We start from the raw sequence: 23263 nt of genomic DNA on the forward strand, positions 1-23263 counted from the left end.
CGAGTACTGAGGAATACCTAAGGAAGTTGGGTTTGTTCTCTTTGGAAAAGGGGAGACTTTGAGTTAATCCTGATGAAAGATTCTGAAGGGAATGAACAAAACAGATCCAGGCGAACAATTCAAGGTGAACAATTAAAAAATACCAGCATTTGCGTGAAAAATATTCAAAGGTCCTTTATTGAAGAAAGGGATAAGTAGATAAATTAAGGAAAAAAAGGAATACCTGCTGAGCCAAGGTAACAGAGTTAGGAAAGGTATTCAAAAGCTTGGTGATAAAGATGGGTTCTTGTAATGTTTCTACAGGTGGACAGAGGTGGAGGGATTAGCGGGAATATGGCCAAGGCAGTGCAATGGTCTGCCACCAATGGTGAGGAGAGGGAGAGGATGCAGTGAAGGCCAGAGTCAAGGGACTTTAGGATGCAGGAGGTTGCAGAGATAGAGCGGATGAGGCCTCGGAGGAGTTTGAAGATTTTTAGCTCAATGTGTTGTGAGGGGCAAGGTGTCAGCATAAGTCAGAGAGGATGGTGTGACAAGTGAGTGAGACTTTAATGCAGCACAGGAGATCGCTGGCTGATTTTGTACAAGTTAGAAATAATGAAGTTAGGAGGAAGAAGGAAAATCAGATCGATTTTTGTAACCCAACGATAATTGACATGTGAAAAAATATACTAGGGAAGGACACTGAAAGACAACGTGAGTGGGGTCGGAAGGCAAGTAGATGCATTTCTGGAGAAGGAAGGAATTGAGGGGTAGGGTGGGAAGGTGGAAGGTGGCCTGTATGTGACTCCAGACCCACAACAATGTGATTGACTCTTAACTGTTCTCAGAAGTAGCCTAGCAAATCACTCAGTTGTCCAGAAGGCAGCTCACCATCACCTTCTCAAGGGCAATTAGAGATGGGCAATAAATGCTGGCCTAGCCAGTGATGCCCACATCTTGTGAATGAATGAATAAAAAAAAGGTATGGGTGAGGGATATAGTGGGACTGAAGGACAGGTGGGATTGATCTATAAAAAATGGACAGGCCTGTTGGGCCCAATGAGCTTTTTATCTTCCTGAAAATTCTTCTGTTTACAGGCAAGGTGGCATTTGGAAACAGCAGAGAATGTAGTGGATTAAGGATAGGTTTAAATGCCGCTGTGTGATGTTGCTATAGATTACAGGCCCTAGCATGTCCCAATGTACATCTCAGGGGCCCAGTTAATCCCTCCGGTGATAGGTCAGATTTTAGAGCTCAGGTTGAACAAACAGAAACACCTGCCCCACAAAGAGCATCTGCAAGAAAAACATTTCCTATTTTATTCTTCACCTGCAGGTAGAATCCAGCCTGTCTGCAATTTAAAACAAGTGCCCCAGAATAAACTAGTATTTATGTATTGCACCTTATTAAATCACTCGGAAATATCCCAAAGTGATTCATTAATAATGAATTACTCTGAAGTGCAGTTAGTTAAGTAGCTGAAATTGGCAGCCATTTTGTACCTTTGCTGATATTAGGAGGAGGTCCACCCAGACTGATGACATTGCCAGCTGGACTGATGGGCTAAGAGCTCGGCATGCCCGTGGCCAGAATAAACATGGCCGACCCCTGTGCCAAGTGCCATCAGCGGGAACCAATTGCCTCAGAACTTTGCTTCAGCGACGTAGCGTGAAGCTGCCTCACAGCGAGGGGATTGGTGCCTCCAATGGCACTGCTTTGCATTGTTTACTGGGGGAAGACTGATTCCATTGGTGCACTGGCCATTCGACTTAGTTTCCTACATTACAACAGTAACTTACATTTCAAAAGTACTTCATTGGCTGTACAGCGCTTTGGGATGTCCTGAGTTCATAAAAGGTGTTATACAAATGCAAGCCTTTCTTTTTAGTGAAGGAGGTCTCAAGGAGCATGATGCACCCCCTCACTAGGGAAGTTGTGAAAAGGTTCCAGGAAAGGAAAATAAGAGAAAAGAATTAAAATGGAGAAGGGACTGTAAAAGAAAATTCTATGATCTCTCCATGGAAATAGACGATCGAGCGTCATCAAAACCTACAAAACAGTTTTGAAACATGAGGTATGTTTGTTTCTATGGATCACTGTCTGATATCAAGTCGTCCCAGGTCCCAACAGAAGAGGAGGCCCTAAGGGTGTTTTAATTGCTATTTCTGTACAGTTAAACTCAGTGGGGAGTGTTGGTTAGGTGTTTGTGTCAATTTGATTGGTTTGTGGTCCTGCCATAACCAGAAGTGAGGCACAAATAGATTGTGTGGAACTGTGAAGCATGCGACTTATGACGTACATGCAACTCACTTGGGTTCTTGTGCTGTGTTTTGACAAATCCTTTTTTTCTGATCCGTTGCAGACACAAAGTAAGGAACATTTCCAAAATTCATCCCACAAGCAGGAAAAAATAGTCAGTGAGTAATCCAGATATGGGGGAGATGGGGATTCTCCTTGGCGGATATCTCATTGCTCATTCTTTCCTGCAGCAGAGGTATAAAAGCTCCACTTGCTAATTTGTGTTTCAATGTGTTTATAAGTTGCTGTTAATTGTTTGGAAATGCACTAAAAGCATATCAGCCTTTTTGTGATATCAAAAGGTAACTCTTGAGTTACATGCCCCAATTAGAAGCAATATGTGCGATTGCCATGCAGTGAAATATTGGGACAGATTGTAACACTACTCACCTGGCGTTTGGTCAGAGGTTAAAAACAAGCAGGTCTCTTACCCGCTCGGACCTCAGTCTTTACCCGCTATTTCAAGGTTCTACAGGATGGATCAAAGCACATGCTGAAAACAGGCAGGAGTTTATGAAAATCAGGGTCTTATTACTTCACGAGAACCTCGACTGCATTTTAACTTGGGCACAAGTAGCCAAGACACTGCAGCCTTCTGGCCAGGCTGAAGTGGGCCAGCAGCTGTTGTGAAGGACAAAAAGGCCCTCTAGGTTAAGGGAAACCATTTCCTTTGTGGGGAAGGAGCAAGAGTTCTCCTCCAGCCTCTTACAAGGGAATTCATGGTCTTCCCACCCAGGTCTCTCCATCACCCCAATTCCCGCTGCGATACTCTCCAGTAATGTCCCTTCTCACCACTTAGCTGCAAGCCTGCCGGAAGCCAAGGGCCATCCAATCTTTCCCTGCAGGTGGCCACTTTACACCTTCATTCCACCCAAAACAGGCGGGAAATGGGCCTTAAAATAGCCCAGGCTTGAAACCTGTGAAACTGAGCAAAGGTTGAGTTGAGGTAGAAGATCAGCCATGATCTTATTGAATGGCAGCACAGGCTCCACTCCAGCTCCTATTTCGTATGTTCTTATGTCCTTAAGCCCTGTTCCCCCACCCTCCCAAAATCTGTTCGGCGTTAAAATACCCCATTGTGTACACTTAGCAAATGACTTTAATGGTGTACGTTATAATGGTACCTGACCTGACTCTGCACGCTTCCTCCAGGGGACGGCTGATTGTCAAGCATACTCTGGGATGTCTCGAGTGCCGACATTGTCTGGATCAGTTCACTGAAACACAAACCCAAGTGATGAGACAATGGTCCACAGTAGGCAGTACAGTGTTGGACAATTTCCCTCAAACCCTTCTGTTAAACCGTAAGCAAACAGACAAACTGTCTGGAGTCACGTGGCAGTAAAGAACATGGCAGACAGATGGGCAGACATAGCCCACTAGGCATGCCACAAGTGCAGTGTCCAGGAATGTGATTCGTCAAACACTATTAAATGCACCGCACCAGAGCTGCTTGACAGCTCAATGGGTAAAGGCACTGCACAGAGTGGTACTCAGCAATATAGTTTCTAGGTCTGATGCCTGGTGCGTGCTGAGTTACTATCCTTAGTTACGACTGTAGTCGAGGCAATCTGATTGGTCACAGTGTCCCTGGGGGAGAATCAGTCAGGGTCCCTACCCCTGATCAGTGTCAGGGAAAGTATGGACACTGGGCCAAGGACAGAGGTACCAGCGGGTGGTCACCACCAGGGGAAGCCCATACTTCAGTGAGAGTCACCTCCTTCAGGAGAGTAAATGGGAAGGGATAAAGACCCATAGTGCAGGCAAACATACAAAGGTGGACAACTAACTGTCCCCAACAGTCAGTTAGCACTTGGGAAATCCTTTCACTTTTCTCCCCTGAAGAGGACTAAATGATAACACCAAACTTTACAGAAAGAAAAGCAGAGGGACAATTAGGTACAAGACCAGAAATATGGAAAACTTAAGATGCTCTCACAGTTCAGTCCAGTGCTCACAATATTTTCTTCACTTTCTCTGCTTTTCTCCTGCCACTGAATCCATATCGTCCTGTGGCCAGGCATTATCCCTACTAAAGTGGTTGCTCCAATGTGACCCTTGTGCATATACACTGTGGGCCTGGATATCTCCTTCATTTGTCAAGCTCAGTTTCCTCTTTCATGCCAAATGCTTGCTTTCCCCACAACAACTTGGAATTTTCTACAAAGGCCAGGTTTGTCTAAGGCTCAAATCCTTCTGCCATATCTGGAGAGGTTCTCCTAACCCCTGTTTTACACTCATACAAGAAAAAGCCTGTCTGATAGGTGACCTCTATTTTACCTCTAACCTTTCAACCATTCACTCTTTCCAGGATACCTTTTCTGTCTCTCTCTTTTATTAGTTTTACTACGATCATTACTCTTCTGAACATTTCTAATGCTAAACTCAAAATATCCCATCCGACACAGTCTTCCTCCTCATTATTCTTTCACAGCAACAAAATCAATACTGATTACATATCTCCTGCTGCAACTCCTGGGATCTCAAAACTGTGGAACTTCTGACTTCTCTACCTCCCACAATTTACAGGCTTTTAAAACTCAGTCTTCATCACAACTCGATTTATCTCACTTTCCCTCCTACTCTGACCTAATCATAAGACCTGCTGCCAATGATTCCAACTGCCAATTCTAGCCGACACACACAGGAATTGGACTTGGGATGTTCAGGTCTTTATGGCTAAGTAAGACACTGGGTAGTGCCTCTACCTGCCAAACCATCGAGGGAGGTAGCACAGAATGACTAAAAAAAAAGACAGCATTCTCAAGTTCAACAACAATCGTACTGACTCAGTAACTGTGGAAAGTGCTCCTGCTGCCTGCCACAGGTTATAACCAAGCAATATGGGCTCTAACTGGGAAATCCACACATCCAACACAGGTGCAGAGGGAAAGAATGGGAAATGGCTGAGTGACAGTCACACACCAATCACTGCCAGTTCAAAGCTCACTTTAGCTAGGTCAAAGGTCAGATGTCAAAAGTGAAGCAAGCTCTTCATGATCCAGAACTGCTGGAGACTTGAATTGGAATTTGAGTGCAATTAAAGGGAATGCACAGCTCAGTGAACTGTCTCACCATCTGAAATACTTCAGCCAGATAGTGGAGAGATTTACCAGTGTTATCAGTCTCTATTTGGTATTCAGATTTATGCTTTGGAGCTAGCAATTGGAAGCAGGCATTCTATTAGGCGCAAGTTTTACTCTGAATCTAACCCATGGTGTACCTGTTCCAGGAGTGTTTGATAGGACAATGTAGAAGGAGCTTTACTCTGTATCTTACCTGTGCTGCACCTGCTCGAGGATTGTATGATGCAACAGTGTACAGGGAGGTTTACACAGTATCTAACCCATGTTGTGCCTCACCTGGAAGTGCGTCATGGGACATTATAGAGGGAGTTTTACTTTGCATCTAATCCATGTTGTACCTGACCTGGAAGTGTTTGTGGGACAATGTAGAGGGAAATTTACTTTGTATCTAACTCCAGCTGTACCTGGCCTAAAAGTGTGCAATGGAACAGTGTCGAAGGAGTTTTACTTTGTATCTAACACATGTTGTATACATACCTGACCTGGAAGTGTTTGATGGGACAGTGGAGAGGGATATTTACTTTGTATCTAACCCTTGCTGTACTTGCTCTGGGAGTGTTTGATGGGACAAAGTAATGAGAGTTCTACACTGTATCTAATCCATGCTGTACCTGACCTGGGAGTGTCCATGGGACAGTGCAGAGGAAGCTGTACTCTGTAACAAACTCACAGTGTACCTGATCCTATAGTAGTTTTAACACTGAGTGGAATTGGAAGTGTTCTATTCCCTTGATAAGCAGAAACAAGGCTGGATGTAACAGACGTCTCTGAACGTTTTACAGAATTTATAAGGATTTCCAGTGCTAGAACTTATTGAGAGGGACTGTCAATGCATGGCATGTGCCGACCAGCTGAGTGACTGTCAGTGCATGGCATGTGCCTACCAGCTGAGTGACTGTCAGTGCATGGCATGTGCCTACCAGCTGAGTGACTGTCAGTGCATGGCATGTGCCTACCAGCTGAGTGACTGTCAATGCATGGCATGTGCCTACCAGCTGAGTGACTGTCAATGCATGGCATGTGCCTACCAGCTGAGAAACTGTGAGTGCATGGCATGTGCCTACCAGCTGAGTGACTGTCAATGCATGGCATGTGCCTACCAGCTGAGTGATTGTCAGTGCATGGCATGTGCCGACCAGCTGAGTGACTGTCAATGCATGGCATGTGCCTACCAGCTGAGTGACTGTCAATGCATGGCATGTGCCTACCTGCTCAGTGACTGTCAATGCATGGCATGTGCCTACCAGCTGAGTGACTGTCAATGCATGGCATGTGCCTACCAGCTGAGTGACTGTCAATGCATGGCATGTGCCTACCAGCTGAGTGATTGTCAGTGCATGGCATGTGCCGACCAGCTGAGTGACTGTCAATGCATGGCATGTGCCTACCAGCTGAGTGACTGTCAATGCATGGCATGTGCCTACCTGCTCAGTGACTGTCAATGCATGGCATGTGCCTACCAGCTGAGTGACTGTCAATGCATGGCATGTGCCTACCAGCTGAGTGACTGTCAATGCATGGCATGTGCCTACCAGCTGAGTGACTGTCAATGCATGGCATGTGCCTACCTGCTCAGTGACTGTCAATGCATGGCATGTGCCTACCAGCTGAGTGACTGTCAATGCATGGCATGTGCCTACCAGCTGAGTGACTGTCAATGCATGGCATGTGCCTACCAGCTGAGTGATTGTCAGTGCATGGCATGTGCCTACCAGCTGACTGACTGTCAATGCATGTCATGTGCCTACCAGCTGAGAGACTGTCAGTGCATGGCATGTGCCTACCAGCTGAGTGACTGTCAATGCATGGCATGTGCCTACCAGCTGAGTGACTGTCAATGCATGGCATGTGCCTACCAGCTGAGTGACTGTCAATGCATGGCATGTGCCTACCAGCCGAGTGATTGCCAGTGCATGGCATGTGCCTACTTGCTCAGTGTCTGTCAGTGCATGGCATGTGCCTACCAGCTGAGTGACTGTCAATGCATGGCATGTGTCTACCAGCTGTGTGACAGTCAATGCATGGCATGTGCCTACCAGCTGAGTGACTGTCAGTGCATGGCATGTGCCTACCAGCTGAGTGACTGTCAATGCATGGCATGTGCCTACCAGCTGAGTGACTGTCAATGCATGGCATGTGCCTACCAGCTGAGTGACTGTCAATGCATGGCATGTGCCTACCAGCTGAGTGACTGTCAGTGCATGGCATGTGCCTACCAGCTGAGTGACTGTCAGTGCATGGCATGTGCCTACTTGCTCAGTGACTGTCAGTGCATGGCATGTGCCTACCAGCTGAGTGACTGTCAATGCATGGCATGTGCCTACCAGCTGAGTGACTGTCAGTGCATGGCATGTGCCTACCAGCTGAGTGACTGTCAGTGCATGGCATGTGCCTACTTGCTCAGTGACTGTCAGTGCATGGCATGTGCCTACCAGCTGAGTGACTGTCAGTGCATGGCATGTGCCTACCAGCTGAGAGACTGTGAGTGCATGGCATGTGCCTACCTGCTCAGTGACTGTCAGTGCATGGCATGTGCCTACCAGCTGAGAGACTGTCAGTGCATGGCATGTGCCTACCTGCTCAGTGACTGTCAGTGCATGGCATGTGCCTACCAGCTGAGTGACTGTCAATGCATGGCATGTGCCTACCAGCTGAGTGACTGTCAATGCATGGCATGTGCCTACCTGCTCAGTGACTGTCAGTGCATGGCATGTGCCTACCAGCTGAGTGACTGTCAATGCATGGCATGTGCCTACCTGCTCAGTGACTGTCAGTGCATGGCATGTGCCTACCAGCTGAGTGACTGTCAATTCATGGCATGTGCCTACCAGCTGAGAGACTGTCAATTCATGGCATGTGCCTACCTGCTCAGTGACTGTCAGTGCATGGCATGCACCTACACATCAATTGGCTGTCCATCTATGCTCCTACCTGTTGAGACCTTTGGTGAGTAAGTTAAGCAGGAGCCGCAGTTGCCACATTTCCTGGGATGAGGCCGTTACGTTTTCGGCATCCTTAAGCACATCATGCTCAATGTAGTCAAAAAGAGCCTGATGAAATCCTCTTGGGACCCTGAAATATTGGAGGAAGAGTCAGTGAGCCCACACAGACTGCGACAATAAGGATAAAAATAAGGATAAAGAGGACCATTGCTCCTTTCTCCGCTGGGAGGAGAGTTTAGCCAGGCATTCACCACAAGTCAGTGACCTCATAGTAAATGTTGTTTGGCCTGGTGTTACCAAAACCTGGTGAGGTCCTCGTCACCAGCCTTTTCATCAGAGGAAGGGGCCAACTGGAGCGTCAAGGTGGTCCTGGAAAGTGCGCACAACTTCTGAAACATCCAAGTAGGCCAAGAGAGGCACTGTCTGAGGCCTCTGATGCAGTTTACCCACCTCTCTTAACTGTTGAACAGAGACAGCGGGGGAGGGGGAAAAAGTACCATGAAAGAAAAAAATGCAGTGAAAGGAAGTGTTGAATTAAGTGGTTACCCCAAGCGGCAATAACCCAGAGAGTGAGAGACCAAGGACCTCAGTCTCTGTCCCGGCGACAGACTCTGCCATGAATGGTGATCAATAACCTAACCTATGAAGGACTTCAGGACCAAGCCCAATGTATTTTCATTCAATGCTTGCTTTCCAGGAGGGACATCATTGTATGCTCTACTTTAGTATTTAAAAGAGGCATTGGCTATGTATTTAATCAGGGGCATCCCCGCAAAAATGACTGGCCTTTACCTCCGCATGGCTCAGTAATCCATTGGTGTGGCTCCGCCCACATTTACCAGTGCAGTTACCATGCAGACTTTGCAGCTGGATAGAATTGAACAGGAATGGGAGTTGGCCAGTGCATGTGATCCTATGAGAACTCGTACTTCCCAAGACTGTCCATGAGCAGCAAATTTGCAGCTAGTGAGAAATCGGCTGAGCTGGAATCGGTCAGATTTTTGACAGGGAGTAAAGAGTGGAAGGGAGGAGAAAGGTGGGGGGGAGGTGTAGTGGCACTGGGTGGACAGTAAGAATAAGGCTGCAAATGCATCAGAGCTCGGCCTCTCCAAAGCCTAACGCCCCCATCCCTACCCCTACTGCAGGTTCGTCAGACCCCTGTATTTGACTCAGGCCTAGTTACTGTGCCAAAACTGCGGTGTCCACTTCTTCAAGGCGCTGTGTGAGTATCTCAGTGAGCAGGGATCTGCTAGCATCATTCCTGATCTTTGCAGGGGAGTCAGCGACATTGGCAGCACCTGCAAAATATTGAGGGAGCAGCCGTCAGGATCAGTTCTCTGTGTGATTAACATCTAAGAGTAAAATAAATCTCGTCTTAAGAGGACTAAAAACAATGCAACAGCTGCGATCTAAGAACCAAACAAACTTATCTTTTGTGCATCAGTCATTGCTCAGTATGTGCTGGGTGTGGGTAGCCCGGGGTGGAGGGATAAGGGCGACACTGGAGTCAGGATCCTCCCTTGCCCTTCAAACCAGCTATTTCAAATAATTGAGGCAATGAAATTAAGCACTGGTTTAATGGAAATTGGTATGACAGCACAGGGAGATCTCAGTATTACAATTACACAGTGTCTGACACCAGAGCGCTGTATCTGATTCCAAGTCCAAAATGGAGAACACCTTCCATTGCTGCCATCATCACAGTCCACTCCAGCAAGTAAACGCACCTGGCCTTCTTCAATTAGTCAGATAAAGTCTGCACAATCATTATAATAAAAGCAAACTACTGCAGATGCTGGAAATCTGAAATAAAAACAAGAAATGCTGGAAATACTCAGCAGGTCTGGCAGCACCTGTGGAGAGAGAAGCAGAGTTAACGTTTCAGGTCAGTGACCCTTCTTCAGAACTGGCAAAGGTTAGAAATGTAATAGGTTTTAAGCAAATAAAGCGGGGGTGGGGCAAAAGGTAACACAAGGGAAGGTCACAGAGAATAACTGACCAGAAGTTCATGGAGCAAAGGCAAACGGTGCGTTAATAGTGTGCTGAAAGACAAAGCGTTAGTGCAGAGAGGGTGTGAATTGACAGAAAAATGAACAGCCCTGGCCCAAAGCACAAACATGAAAAAAAAAGCAGGCAGGCACATGGTTTAAAAAAAAAATGATGAAACTAAACTAAAATAAAATAAACAAAGAAAAAAGAAAAAAAAACTAAAAATAAAAAATAATATTCATCATGTATTCCCAAACCGTGAAGTGTCAGCAGGCTACTGGGTCACCAGAGCTGAGCCCAATTCCCTCTGCAGCCGTCACAGTCACACGCATGCTCTGCAGCCCTGGGCAGCAGTCTGAAGCAGGAGCCCTGACTGACCTCACTAGTCCAGGGCTGATGAACCCAATTGGAGAGCTCGATCCGCTGCCTGACTAAGAACAGCTAAATCAGCACAAACTGGAACCCTGGATGACCTCTCTCGTCCAAGTAGCTCAGTATCATGGCAAGCTGTACCCCAATTGCTGGGTGGTTGGGGGGGTGGGGTATGGGGGTGGCTTTTCACCACAATTCAATTGGAACACACTACCCCCAGTTTACAAATCAGGATGCTTCCTCTTTTACCTGTTTTTACCGCCTGTCCTTCCAACTCTTCCACTCTTTCCACTGGATACCGCAGGTTAGTCACCAGTCCTGTGTCCTCCTGCTTGTAATACTCAATCAAGTCCTGCATTGTTTCAAAATTCTTCGGCTTGATCCCCGCTGAGGCCTAGGAACAAACAGACAGGATTTACCGTAAGCCCCTTCAGCTTTAGCATTTTCCTCCTTTACTCTGCTTTTCCCCGCCCACAGGCTTCAGTGTCACCCATTCTCTTCACTGCTCACTGATTAACACAAAAATCTTTTTGCAATCCACAAGGCCTGAATCTGGTAGACATCTGATTTTGATCCAAACGTACCTGCCTGCAGCTCGTGTCAAAAGTAGACATCACCCTCATACAATCAATCAGAAAAACTCCAGCAGACGCATGCACACACACAAACACACTCATCCCAAAAACAAACAAAATAAGTCACAAACACTAGCTACTGTCTCTCTATTACACACACACCTATACAGTCATCCCTGCAAGCACACACACAGTATCACAGCCACATACACACACCAACCACCACCCACCCCTCCTGAATGTGTTGGGTATGACTGGGGATGAAGTTCCTTAGGCAGTAATGCTAAACGAGTGGTATCACATGGGCTGCCTGTTATATGACCAGCTGATATTCAGTTCTATCAAGGTCAATGAAGCTTGACAATGGATGTATAACGTGCAATCTATGCAATACCATCTGTTTAACACTACCTTTCAAGATGAATTCCTACCCCGATGTGTTTTACTTGTGGCTATCCCTCTGTCTCAGTTCTGGTTAATTCCATCCTGTAGTCAGATATTGATTGACCCACAGACACCATATAGGAACATCGGAAATAGGAGCAGGAGTAGGCCATTTGGCCCATTGAGCATGCTTTGCCATTCAAACAGATCATGGCTGATCATCTACCTCTACGCCATTTTTCCCCATTATCCCCATATCCCTTGATGTCATTAGTATCCAGAAATCTATCAATTTCTGTCTTGAACATGCTCAATGATTGAGCTTCCACAGCCCTCTGGGGTAGAGAATGCCAAAGATTCACCACCCTCTGTGTAAAGAAATTCCTCTTCATCTCAGTCTTAAATGGCCTGCTCCTTATTCATACTGTGTGCCCCCGGTTCTAGACTCACCAGCCAGAGGAAACATCCTATCCACATCTAGCCTGTCACACCCTGTAAGAATTTTGTAAGTTTCAATAGGATCACCTCTCAGTCTTCGAAACTCTAGAGAATACAGGCCCAGTTTCTGCAATCTCTCTTCATTGGACAATCCTGCCATCCCATGTCACTGTAACATTGAATTTTCCTGTCGGTTTTTCAATGGGCTTTTACATTCTGATCCAGCGTTCTTGTTAAAGAAACAGTGATGTACAGAAATGTGCCTGTTGGATAGTTCACCGCCTAATTCCACCCCTCCAGTCTGATCATTACTCCTTGTACCCACGAAAAACAATAATTCACATATTCAACAAGTGGAGCAAAACGTGGCTTGTGGTTTCAGTACTAACAATGAAGGCAGACACCAACTGACTGAATCTTTTACAAGCAAATGTACCAATTGCCAGTTCCTTTAAATCTGTGCCTAACTTGTCTTCACACCAGTTAGTTAGACGATGCATAAGTGGTGGGTTGTCACTGTTTATCACAGCTTTACAGCAGCACGGCCTCAATGCATTCGTGACACACCAGCTGAAATTCTTACTGGTCTTGCAGCATCCTAGAACTTCAGATTTAGTCCTCTGAATGAACGGTGCCTTTAAATTTTCTCATGATCAGTCTCTCTAAAATGTTCCCATAATTTACAACTCTTGCACGAGTCCTTAATAATTCAATTATATACTGATTAGTGGCTTTTCCCAATTCCTTGTACAAATGAACTATCTGTACCTTAAACAGATCATAGTTCATTTAAGTTTACTTATTCATTCTTCAAACAGAGTTGGACCTTCTACTAAAGCAGTACAACTTTGGGAGTTTATTTACTCGATTTTACTCTGGGTATTTTTAACTTCTGTGTCTCAATCGACTCTGGAAGAGGAAATCTAGCTCCCTATGCCCCAGAGAAAGTATTTGCACTTGCACAGATAGCTGCACAAATCTGCAGGGTGCCCAGGGAACAAAAGGAAAGCCTATTTCAGTTTATTTTAGATACTAGTTTTATCCTCTGCTCCCATGTAATCTACTTTCTCTTCAGAATTAGAAGGACATTACACTAGACTTTGACCTAGCCTTTAACAGTCAAACAAATTTATTAAACAAATAGTAGCAATAACACAACAACATGGTGGCACAGTGGCGCAGTGGTTAGCACCGCAGTCTCACAGCTCCAGCGACCCAGGTTCAATTCTGGGTACTGCCTGTGTCGAGTTTGCAAGTTCTCCCTGTGTCTGCGTGGGTCTTTGTCGGGTGCTCCGGTTTCCTCCCACAGCCAAAAGACTTGCAGGTTGATAGGTAAATTGACCATTATAAATTGCCCCTAGTATAGGTAGGGGAATATAGGGACAGGTGAGGATGTGGTAGGAATATGGGATTAGTGTAGGATTAGTATAAATGGGTGGTTAATGGTCGGCACAGACTCGGTGGGCCAAAGGGCCTGTTTCAGTGTTGTATCTCTAAATCAAAAAATCTAAATATATGCTTGCAATAATTATACAATTTAGCTAGGTCCTTGTGTGGCAGAAAATAATAAATAGTTCACGACTGTTGTGCTAAACCATAATATAAGTAATGATTGTGCACAATAGTTCTTTTTTTCAACATCTATGGAAGATATTTTTTAAAATTCATTCTCAGGATGTGGGCAAAGACAACTTTCATTGCCCATCCCTAGTTACCCTGAGACAGTACCTGAGTGGCTTGCAGGGCCACTTCAGAAGGCAGGTAAGTGTCAACCACATTGGTGTGGGTCTGAACTCACATGTAGGCCAGACCCGGTAAGGACGGCAGATTTCCTTTCCTAAAAGAAAGCAGTTAGGTTTTAACAACAATCCGACGGCCTCATGGTCGCTTTTATTGATGGTTAGAGCTGCCTTTTAAGCCTTCATGGCCACTTTATATTTCCAGATAACTAATAGTGCTCTGTTTCTGGGGGAGGGTTGACACACTTGTTTAGTTGTTCTGATGACTGGGTTTCATCCAAAAGCACTGCGCTGAATTTCAAAAGTATTTCATTAGCTGCAAAGCATTTTGGGCATCGCAGAGTTGTTGAAGGTGCTATATAAATGCAATTTCTTTCTTTCTTGCGTGGAGACGGTGGCTTGCGTTTCAATAACAAAATGTATTTTTTTTAAAACCCCCTACTTACACCAGTTTTCACGTCCTGATCTAACAGACCTAAACACACCCAGTAGCAATACTATGGGATGTCACTTTCTACCAAAAAGATCTGCTGATAGAGAATCGCTCGAAGGAGATTGTGAATGTAGTTAATACCGATTAATTCAAATTAGATAGATTTCTTACAGAAAGTAATGTTTTGGGATACAGTATTTGAGTGATTTGAGACATGACGTGTGGTAAGCATATCATCCTTGGAAGGATCAGGTAAATTTGGACCTATGGTTCCCAAAGCTCTCCACCTCTGGGATTTTCCTCACATCATGCCTGGGACTGTTGTAGACTAACGGATAGAGATTGATTGCTACAACCAGTCAACAACTCCCTTATACCCCACTGTATCATAATGACTACCAGCATGGTAGAAGGGGAAGTCGATGGACTGTGGTCTTTTTATGTCTATGCTCCTAGAATTCGACACACAAACATCCCTCACTGCCTTCAATACAATGACAGCTCTTTATTGCTTGCGTTGCTTACCATGTAGGCCTATGGGGAGCTGCTAAAATCCAACATTTTCCAAATTAATTATCTTCCACTGAGTGTGTTGTAAATATCTTAAAGTCTGAGTTTCCACCAAGCTCAACGTCAATTCAGGTCCTCTGTGATAATATCTTCAGTCATCTGGGGCTAACCTCACACAATAAACAACCGTTAGCTCTTCACGTGGGAGTTCCTTCACATGTGTAAACATGACACAGGAAAATATTCCTATTTACATTTGGCTTTTCAGATCCAATACTTTAGGGCATTCAACCAAATAATTTAGAAAGTCACATGAATGTGTCCTCCATCTGCTGGTTGTAAGGGTTCTCTCTGATGACTGATGTGGAGAATGGAATAGCATCACACTGGTGCTGTAAGTGGCTCTCTTCTGTAGTTTCCCTGAGGTACATTGCTGGGACAATGTAGAGGGCGATTTACTCCTTAATTGTTCCATTCTGTACCTGACCTGGGAATAATGCAAGCTGATACTGGGTGCCTTGAATGGAAAGTCTTCCATTCCCCAGCACCAAAATGCATCGCCTTGACGCACACAATGAAAATAAAATGCTTTGCCTCTCTTTGATTTTTGTAACAGAAAATAATGTTAAAGTTAGTGGACAATTGTACAATTCAATAATTAATTGTTTCCCACAGCACAACAATACATTTATCAACTCGCAAAGCAGAGTCGACTGACACTGACACCCACACCCAGACCCAGAACCCAACTACGCACAGACTCAGAGTCTACTGACATACACACCCAGGACCCACCTACTTTACAACAGTGACAACACTTCAAAAGTACTTAATTGCCTGTAAAGCACTTTGGGGCATCTGCTGGTCATGAAAGGCGCGATATAAATGCAAGTCTTTCTTTTTTTTTACTCACAGATCCAAGTCTACTGACACACACTGACCCAGGACCCACCTACTCATAGACTCAGAGCCTACTTACACATAACAACAACAACTTATATTTATATAGTGCCTTTAATGTAAAACTTTGACCAAAAGCTCAGTCAAAGAGGTAGGTTTTAAGGAATGACTTAAAGGAGGAAAGTGAGGTGGCGAGATGGACAGTTGTAGGGAGGGTATTCCAGAGCTTGGGGCCTAGGCAACTGAAGGCAGGGTCACCAATGATGGAGCGATTAAAATCAGGGATGCTCAAGAGGCCAGAATTAAAGGCGTGCCGATATTCCGAGGGTTGTGGGGCTGGAGGAGATTACAAGGATAGGGTGGGGCAAGGCCATGGAGGGACCTGAAAAGAAGGATGAGAATTTTAAAATAAAGTTGTTGCTTGACCAAGAGCCAATGTAGGTCAGCAAGCACCGGGGTGATAGGTGAACAGGACTTGGTGCGAGTGAAGACACGAGCAACAGAGTTTTGGATGACCTCAAGTTTACACAGGATAGCATGTGGGAGACCAGACAGATGTGCATTGCAAGGCCAGAGGTAACAAAGGCGTGAACTGAGGGTTTCAGCAGCAGATGAGCTGAGATGGGGCGAAGTCTGGCAGTTTTGTGGAGGTGAAAATAGGCAGTCTTCATGATGGCATGAATATGAGTTTGGAAGCTCACCTCAGGGTCAAATGTGACACCAAGATTGCGAATAGACTGGTTTAATCTCAGACTGTTGTCAAGGAGAGGGATGGAATCAGTAGCTAGGGAACGGAGTTTGGAATGGGGACCAAAAACAATGGCTTCAGTCTTCCCAATATTTAATTGGAGGCAATTTCTGCTAATCCTACACTTTATGTCAGATAAGCAGTCTGATAATTTAGCAACAATGGATGAACTGAGAGAGGTGTTGGTGAGGTAGAACATTTATGTGAAAACTGGCACTTGCTTTTGGATGATGTCGCTGAGGGGCAGCACGTAGATGAGAGATAGGAGGGTCCAAGGATAGATCCTTGGGGGACACCAGAGGTAATGGTACAGGAGCTGGAAGAGAAGCCATTGCAAGTGATACATTTGCTACGATTAGATAGATAAGAATGGAACTAGGTGAGAGCAGTCCCACCCAGCTGGATGACACTGGAGAGACATTGGAGGAGGATGGTTTGACCAACAGTGTCAAATACTGCAGACAGGTCGAGAAGAACCCATTGGAACCCACCTACTCACAGGCCCAGGGCCTACTGACACACACTGACCCAGAACCCACCTACTCACAGGCCCAGGGACTACTGACACACACTGACCCAGGACCAACCTTCGCACAGACCCTGAGCCTAACGACACAGATCGACCCAGGACCCACCTACTCAGACCCGGGCATACTGGCACGCACTGACCAAGGACCCACCTACTCACAGACCCAGGGCCCCAGAGCCTACTAATACACAGATTCAGGACTCACATATTCATTGATCCAGGGCTTACTGACACATGAGTGTAGGGTCTATCAATAAATGGAACCAGGGTTCTGAACTCACAGAGCAGACCCTACCAACACACAGAAACAAGGCCTACAAACAAATCGATCCAAAGCTCATTAACATATGCACCTAGGAGCCACCAGCACGTTAATGTTGACCCTACTAATATAAGTTCCCATAGCATGGCAACACATGGAGGGGAATTTTATGGAGGCAATGGGGGTCTCGACCGCCAGCTGGAGAGCCGGTGAGAGACTTGCCATGCCTCCTTTGAGGAAGGCCCGCCATCTGACAAGCTAATCAGGCACTTGAGAAGCCATCAGTGAGCCTTTCCTGGGATCAGGACCTGGGGGGTGGGGTAGGGGTAGGAGGTCCTATCCACCAAGAGCTTCCAGCCAACCAGAGGCTGGTAGCTCTTTTGCTCAGCAGCAACATCAGTGAGGCTGTGGCTGCTACTGGAATGACACCTACCGGCAGCCCAGGCCAGAGGTAAGTGATGGCAGGAGGGGTTTCATGGGCTGGGGGTTGCGGGGTAGGGGGGGTGTAGGAGTGTCGGCAGCAAGGGCAGGGGTTGGCTCTCAGTGGGCACCCCCTTCCTGATGCTGGGTCCCTTGATTGGGCACTGAGTGCCTTTGAGTGAGGGACTACCCAGGAGACCACAAGCAACCCCACATGGGTTTGCATGTCATGCTCCACACGTGGAGAAAGACCTGCCTGCTGCTGCATTAATGCCAGTGGTGGGAAGAGCCCATAATTCAGCATTAAGTGCCCTTAAAGGCTACAATTCACAGTGGGGCGGGAAGGCCATCCACGCGCCTTCCCGCCACAGATTTAATTGGGATGGAGGCAGGAAGGTGGCGGGTTCCCCACTACTATCATCTGGACCCTGGGCCCAAGCCTATCTGAGACCTGAGGCCAGAGACAAAATCAACACAACTTACAGACTTAAGTTACGGTATTAGCCCAAGCAGAAAACAACACCATAGTCCTGAACCGAATTGATAGATAGTACTAGGGCTTACCTCAAACAAGACAGAAAATGCTCCTTTAAACCTGGGTGCTTCAATTTCCAATGTCTGCTTACAAGATAGATTCCTCTGTGAGCCACAAAATCATAAACTTGTTCAAAGTTTCACGGCACATATTACAGGGAGGAAATCTTCCTCCTGCCACTGCCAACCCACACTCGCCCCACCCCCAACCCCTGGGATACTAAATCTTTCTCATGCCCTAGGAAGAAAAATTTACAGATTAAAAATATAACAGAATGTGCCCCACCTTGGAAAAAGCAGAGAGGAGTTTAGTGAAACGCATTTAAAACAAAAGTGAGAGACAGCCATTCTTACAATCAGCTTGGGACAAGGGAACTATTGAGTGGCAACAACAGCCTGAGGGCACAGATGGGTGTGTGTCTCTCCCGGCAAAGAGAATGTGGGTGCACTTCAATAAAGGAACCAACGGTTTAACTAATTTTTCACCAAAGAGGGAGGAGTGACAGTGAAAGGAGGACAGTAACAGAGGATTGAATTGTTTCATTCTGGCAGAAACTGTGGGTGTTATTTCCCATTGATTTTGGGAATCTGATAACGAATGTTCTGTGGCTTCTGTTACAAAACAGGCCTTGCTATTAGGATCAGAACCAAATAAATTCCAACTGTGAATGAACTGTCACCTTGGGAATATCCAACATGGTGTTAATTGTTTATCAATTATGTTTAATGATATGCAGGTGGAGGGCATGAATTGGGGTGTCACTTGAGCAGCTATAAAGAGACATGTATTCAAACTGTAGAGTGGTTGAGTTGGGAGGTGTACGCTTGTAATAGTAAATAAATGTTAGCCCGAATAAAGATGAGCTCCAGTACTATCCTTCACCAAATGGCTTTCTGGAGTGTAAAACTTGGCTTGGATATTAAAAGCCTGTGAGTTGTAGGAGGAAGGGTGAAGACAGAGAGGTAAGGGGCATTGCACCATTAAAATTCTGAGAAAGAATTGGTTAGAATAGGAGAGGGTGCGATAGGTTTGCTGTTCTATGTCAAGGATAAAACATGGCTCCTAATCAGCTGAACCAAATGCTTCCACAGCCAACAGAGCCCTTTTAACTGAAAGAGTTGCTGGAATATGGCCTGCAGCATTTTCCAATAGTAGGGTCAATTTCTTTTAAAGTAGTCGAGCTGTTTTTTAACCTCGTTGTTACGACCAGGTGAGAAAGGTGTCTAGGGGTCCCTCTCAGCCTTCACCTGGTCTTACCATAACAGCCGGTCCCGAATCTAGCTTGCACTCCAGGTGCACCCGACGTAAAGGTACAGGCATATGCTGCCCTCCAATACCATTCACCACCATTCTGGTGTTCACTGCACTCTCTGGGGAACGTTCAGGCCTTTTCCCAGTAAAAGGGATCTAGTGGCCCCTGTGTCCCTGAGAGTTACTATGTGCTTGCTTGCCTCACTCAAGGGGTGTGGGGTTACTTTCCCTTCAGATACAAAGCCCTGATAACCTTCAGGAATCCTGTTAAATTTTCCTGCACGCAGCCGTAAACTTCCTGGGTCTCACTCTTACTGCAGTTAAAGCCACAGCTTTTTCTGCTGTGCTTTCCATTAGGGTCCCGTCTTCACTGAGCGGGCATGCCCTGATTAACCCTACCAGTTTTCCCTTTAGTATCCAGTAATTAGCTTTTAAATGCCCTGCTTTATTACAATGGAAGCACACAGGTGTCTGGGTCTTACTCATGCTCATGGCACCTTCCTTTTTGGCTAGAAGAGAGCTCCCTGTGTCTCCTGCTTTCCTTCTCTCCCAGGACTGCTTGGGCTCCTATCACCTTCCCCCCTTTGTCCCTTTCGGATTTGTGGGGATGACTAGGAAAGGTTAGCCCCTGGGAAATCAACTTATAAATTAAAGCAAACTCATTGGCCAGAAGAGCCACTTACCGGGCTCTCTGGACCTGCTGCTCCTCTACACGGGTCTTCATGGAGAGTGGGAGAGAGTGTTTAAATTCCTCTACCAGAATTACTTCTCTGAGATTCTCATTAGCTGAGCTGTACTTTAAGAGCCCTCAGCCACTGGTCAAAAGCCAGCTGCTTACTTCTTTCAAACTCCAGATAAGTTTGATTAGCTTGCTTCTTGAGGGTTCTAAACTTTTAGCAATAGGCATCTAATTCATATGCCTTGAGGATAGCACTTTTTGTCAGTTCATAATTTGATGAACTCTCATCTGGCAACAGGGAATAAACCTTATGGGCTTTTCCAGGTAGCTTGCTTGACAGTAAAAGAGGCCAGGTCTCAGCCGGCCATTTTAGCTGCCTTGCAGGTTTCACAAAGGACACAAAAAATCTTCTACGTCTTCCTCATTGAATTTTGGAATTTATTGAGCTAGTTTTAACAATTCTGTACCCAGCCGTGAAATATGCTCCTCCGTATTGGCCATGCTTTCACTGGAGTTACTCTGTCGCCCCCGAGTTAACTCAAGCTGCTTCAGCTCCCCTTTTTCACATTCCTTCTGGAATATTCTTTCTCTCTCCCTCTCCTGCCTTTCATTTTCTTCACGTTCCTTCAGGAAGGCTCTTTCTTCCTCTCTCTCCTGCCTCTCTCTCTTTTTCCTATCTCTCCCTTTCTCTTTCTCTTTCCCTGTCTCCTAATTCAAGTTTCCTCTGTTCCAATTGTATCTTTGCTAGCAATACCCTGTTGGGGTCCACTTCTAAAACTGCTTCTGCTTCTTCAGATTCAAGGGAAAAATAGTTGGCCACCAACCTTAGAAGTTCAGACTTCCCAGCCTTGCCATGTACAGTGATCCCACACTGCTCAGCAATTTTCCTCAACTCCTCCATAGACAGTGCTTTTAACTTATCCCAAGTTACTTCATCCTGGCTTGGAGAGCTACTCGCTTCAGTTGCAGACAAGTTAGTATTCAAGCACACACAACCACAAGAAAATCTGTATTGCAATCTTGCTCTTTTTTGATTGAGAACAATTTGACTTCCCACTTCCAATTTCTCTCATTTGTCTGTGGGTCAATTCTGGATGCTAGCACCCAAGTTTCTGTTGCAACCAGGTGAGAAAGGGGTCTAGGGGTCCCTCTCAGCCTTCACCTGGTCTTACCATGACTGGGTTTAATTTTTAAACACACTGTGTTTTAAGCTCCCACTTGGTTAATCCTTGTACACCGCTTTCCAATTATAAAGCAAAGAACCAGCACAAACAGGTTTTCTTAGGTTTAAAAAAGAAAAGTTGAAATTTATTAAACTTAAACTGTAATTCGGTTAACGCCTACGGATACACATGCATGGCATGCATACGCGATACACACAAGCAAATAGAGACAGAAAAGAGAAGAAAAATAAAATGGAAAATTTTGAGGCAATATCTGAAGAGTTTTTGTTACTGTTCTTCGAGCTCACTGTAGAGTCCTTGATTTTAGGTAGATCTTGCTTTTCATTGGGGCCCAGTATTCTTCTTAAACCTTGTTCACTGTAGTAGATTTTTATCTCTTGTGGTTCATGTGTCCTCAGTGGATTCAGAGGCTTGTGAAAAAGAAATGGGAGCAGGGGGGAGAGATCTTCTCAGTCCAGAAGCAAACAGACACTCTCAGTAACCTGCTCAGTGATGCTCAGTTGGGGTTCCGCCAGGGCCACTCAGCTCCAGACCTGATTACAGCCTTGGTTCAAACATGGACAAAAGAGCTGAACTCAAGAGGTGAGGTAAGAGTGACTGTCCTTGACATCAAGGCAGCATTTGACCAAGTATGGCATCAAGGAGCCCTAGCAAAACTGTGTTCAATGGGAATCGGGGGAAAACCCTCCGCTGGTTGGAGTCATACCTAGTGCGAAGGAAGATGGTTGTGGTTGTTGGAGGTCAATCATCACAGCTCCAGGACATCACTGCAGGAGTTCCTCAGGGTAGTGTCCTAGGCCCAACCATCTTCAGCTGCTTCATCAATGACCTTCCTTCAGTCATAAGGTCAGAAGTGGGGATGTTCGCTGATGATTGCACAATGTTCAGCACCATTCATGACTCCTCAGATACTGAAGCAGTCCGTGTAGAAATGCAGCAAGACCTAGACAATATCCAGGCTTGGGCTGATAAGTGGCAAGTAACATTCGCGCCACACAAGTGCCAGGCAATGACCATCTTAAAGAAGAGAGAATCTAACCATCTCCCCTTGACATTCAATGGCATTACCATCGCTGAATCCCCCACTATCAACAACCTAGGGGCTACCAATGACCAGAAACTGAACTGGAGTAGCCATATAAATACTGTGGCTACAAGAGCAGGTCAGAGGCTAGGAATCCAGCGGCGAGTAACTCACCTCCTGACTCCCCAAAGCCTGTCCACCATCTACAAAGCACAAGTCAGGGGTGTGATGGAATACTCTCCACTTGCCTGGATTGGTGCAGCTCCAACAACACTCAAGAAGCTTGACACCATCCAGGACAAAGCAGCCCGCTTGATTGGCACCCCATCTACAAACATTCACTCCCTCCACCACCGATGCACTGTGGCAGCAGTGTGTACCATCTCCAAGATGCACTGCAGCAACACACCAAGGCTCCTTAGACAGCACCTTCCAAACCCGCGACCTCTACCAACTAGAAGGACAAGGGCAGCAAATGCATGGGAACAATACCACCTGCAAGTTGCCCTCCAAGTCACACACCATCCCGACTTGGAACTATATCGCCGTTCCTTCACTGTCGCTGGGTCAAAATCCTGGCACTCCCTTCCTAACAGCACTGTGGGTGTACCTACCACACATGGACTGCAGTAATTCAAGAAGGCAGCTCACCACCACCTTCTCAAGGGCAATTAGGGATGGGCAATAAATGCTGGCCTGGCCAGCGACGGTCACATCCCATGAATGAATAATTTTTAAAAAAGTTCAAACTGTTTGTACTTTTTAGGAAAATCCAGGTTCCAGGTTGCCAAGCAGGTTAGTCATGTGACTAACTGGTCTGACCACGTCTTGGATTACAGCAGTCTCTGAAATGCTCCTCTTACACACAATATGCAACTGTCTTTTCCAGCCACGGCTGATCTGTTTAACAAGTCCTTTTTTCACTCCAGTAACAGTTGAAAATCAATATTCATGATAAAATTAATGTGCCTGATTTTTGGCAGGT

General features: G+C 45.8%; 1 protein-coding gene across 3 annotated transcripts in view; it reads right to left on the minus strand.

The window, feature by feature from the left end:
- inpp5d (inositol polyphosphate-5-phosphatase D) overlaps nucleotides 1-23263 on the minus strand; it is a 241649-nt gene that overhangs the window by 180275 nt on the left and 38111 nt on the right. For all 3 annotated transcript variants that reach the window (XM_068041954.1, XM_068041953.1, XM_068041951.1), the window contains 4 exons: nucleotides 10917-11061; nucleotides 9490-9604; nucleotides 8296-8436; nucleotides 3408-3495 (listed from right to left, as the gene is read on the minus strand). In XM_068041954.1, coding sequence (XP_067898055.1) covers nucleotides 3408-3495; nucleotides 8296-8436; nucleotides 9490-9604; nucleotides 10917-11061 — 489 coding nt within the window. The remainder of the gene's footprint in view (nucleotides 1-3407; nucleotides 3496-8295; nucleotides 8437-9489; nucleotides 9605-10916; nucleotides 11062-23263) is intronic.

This window comes from Heterodontus francisci, chromosome 11 (genome assembly GCF_036365525.1).
Source record: "Heterodontus francisci isolate sHetFra1 chromosome 11, sHetFra1.hap1, whole genome shotgun sequence".
Taxonomy (NCBI): domain Eukaryota; kingdom Metazoa; phylum Chordata; class Chondrichthyes; order Heterodontiformes; family Heterodontidae; genus Heterodontus; species Heterodontus francisci.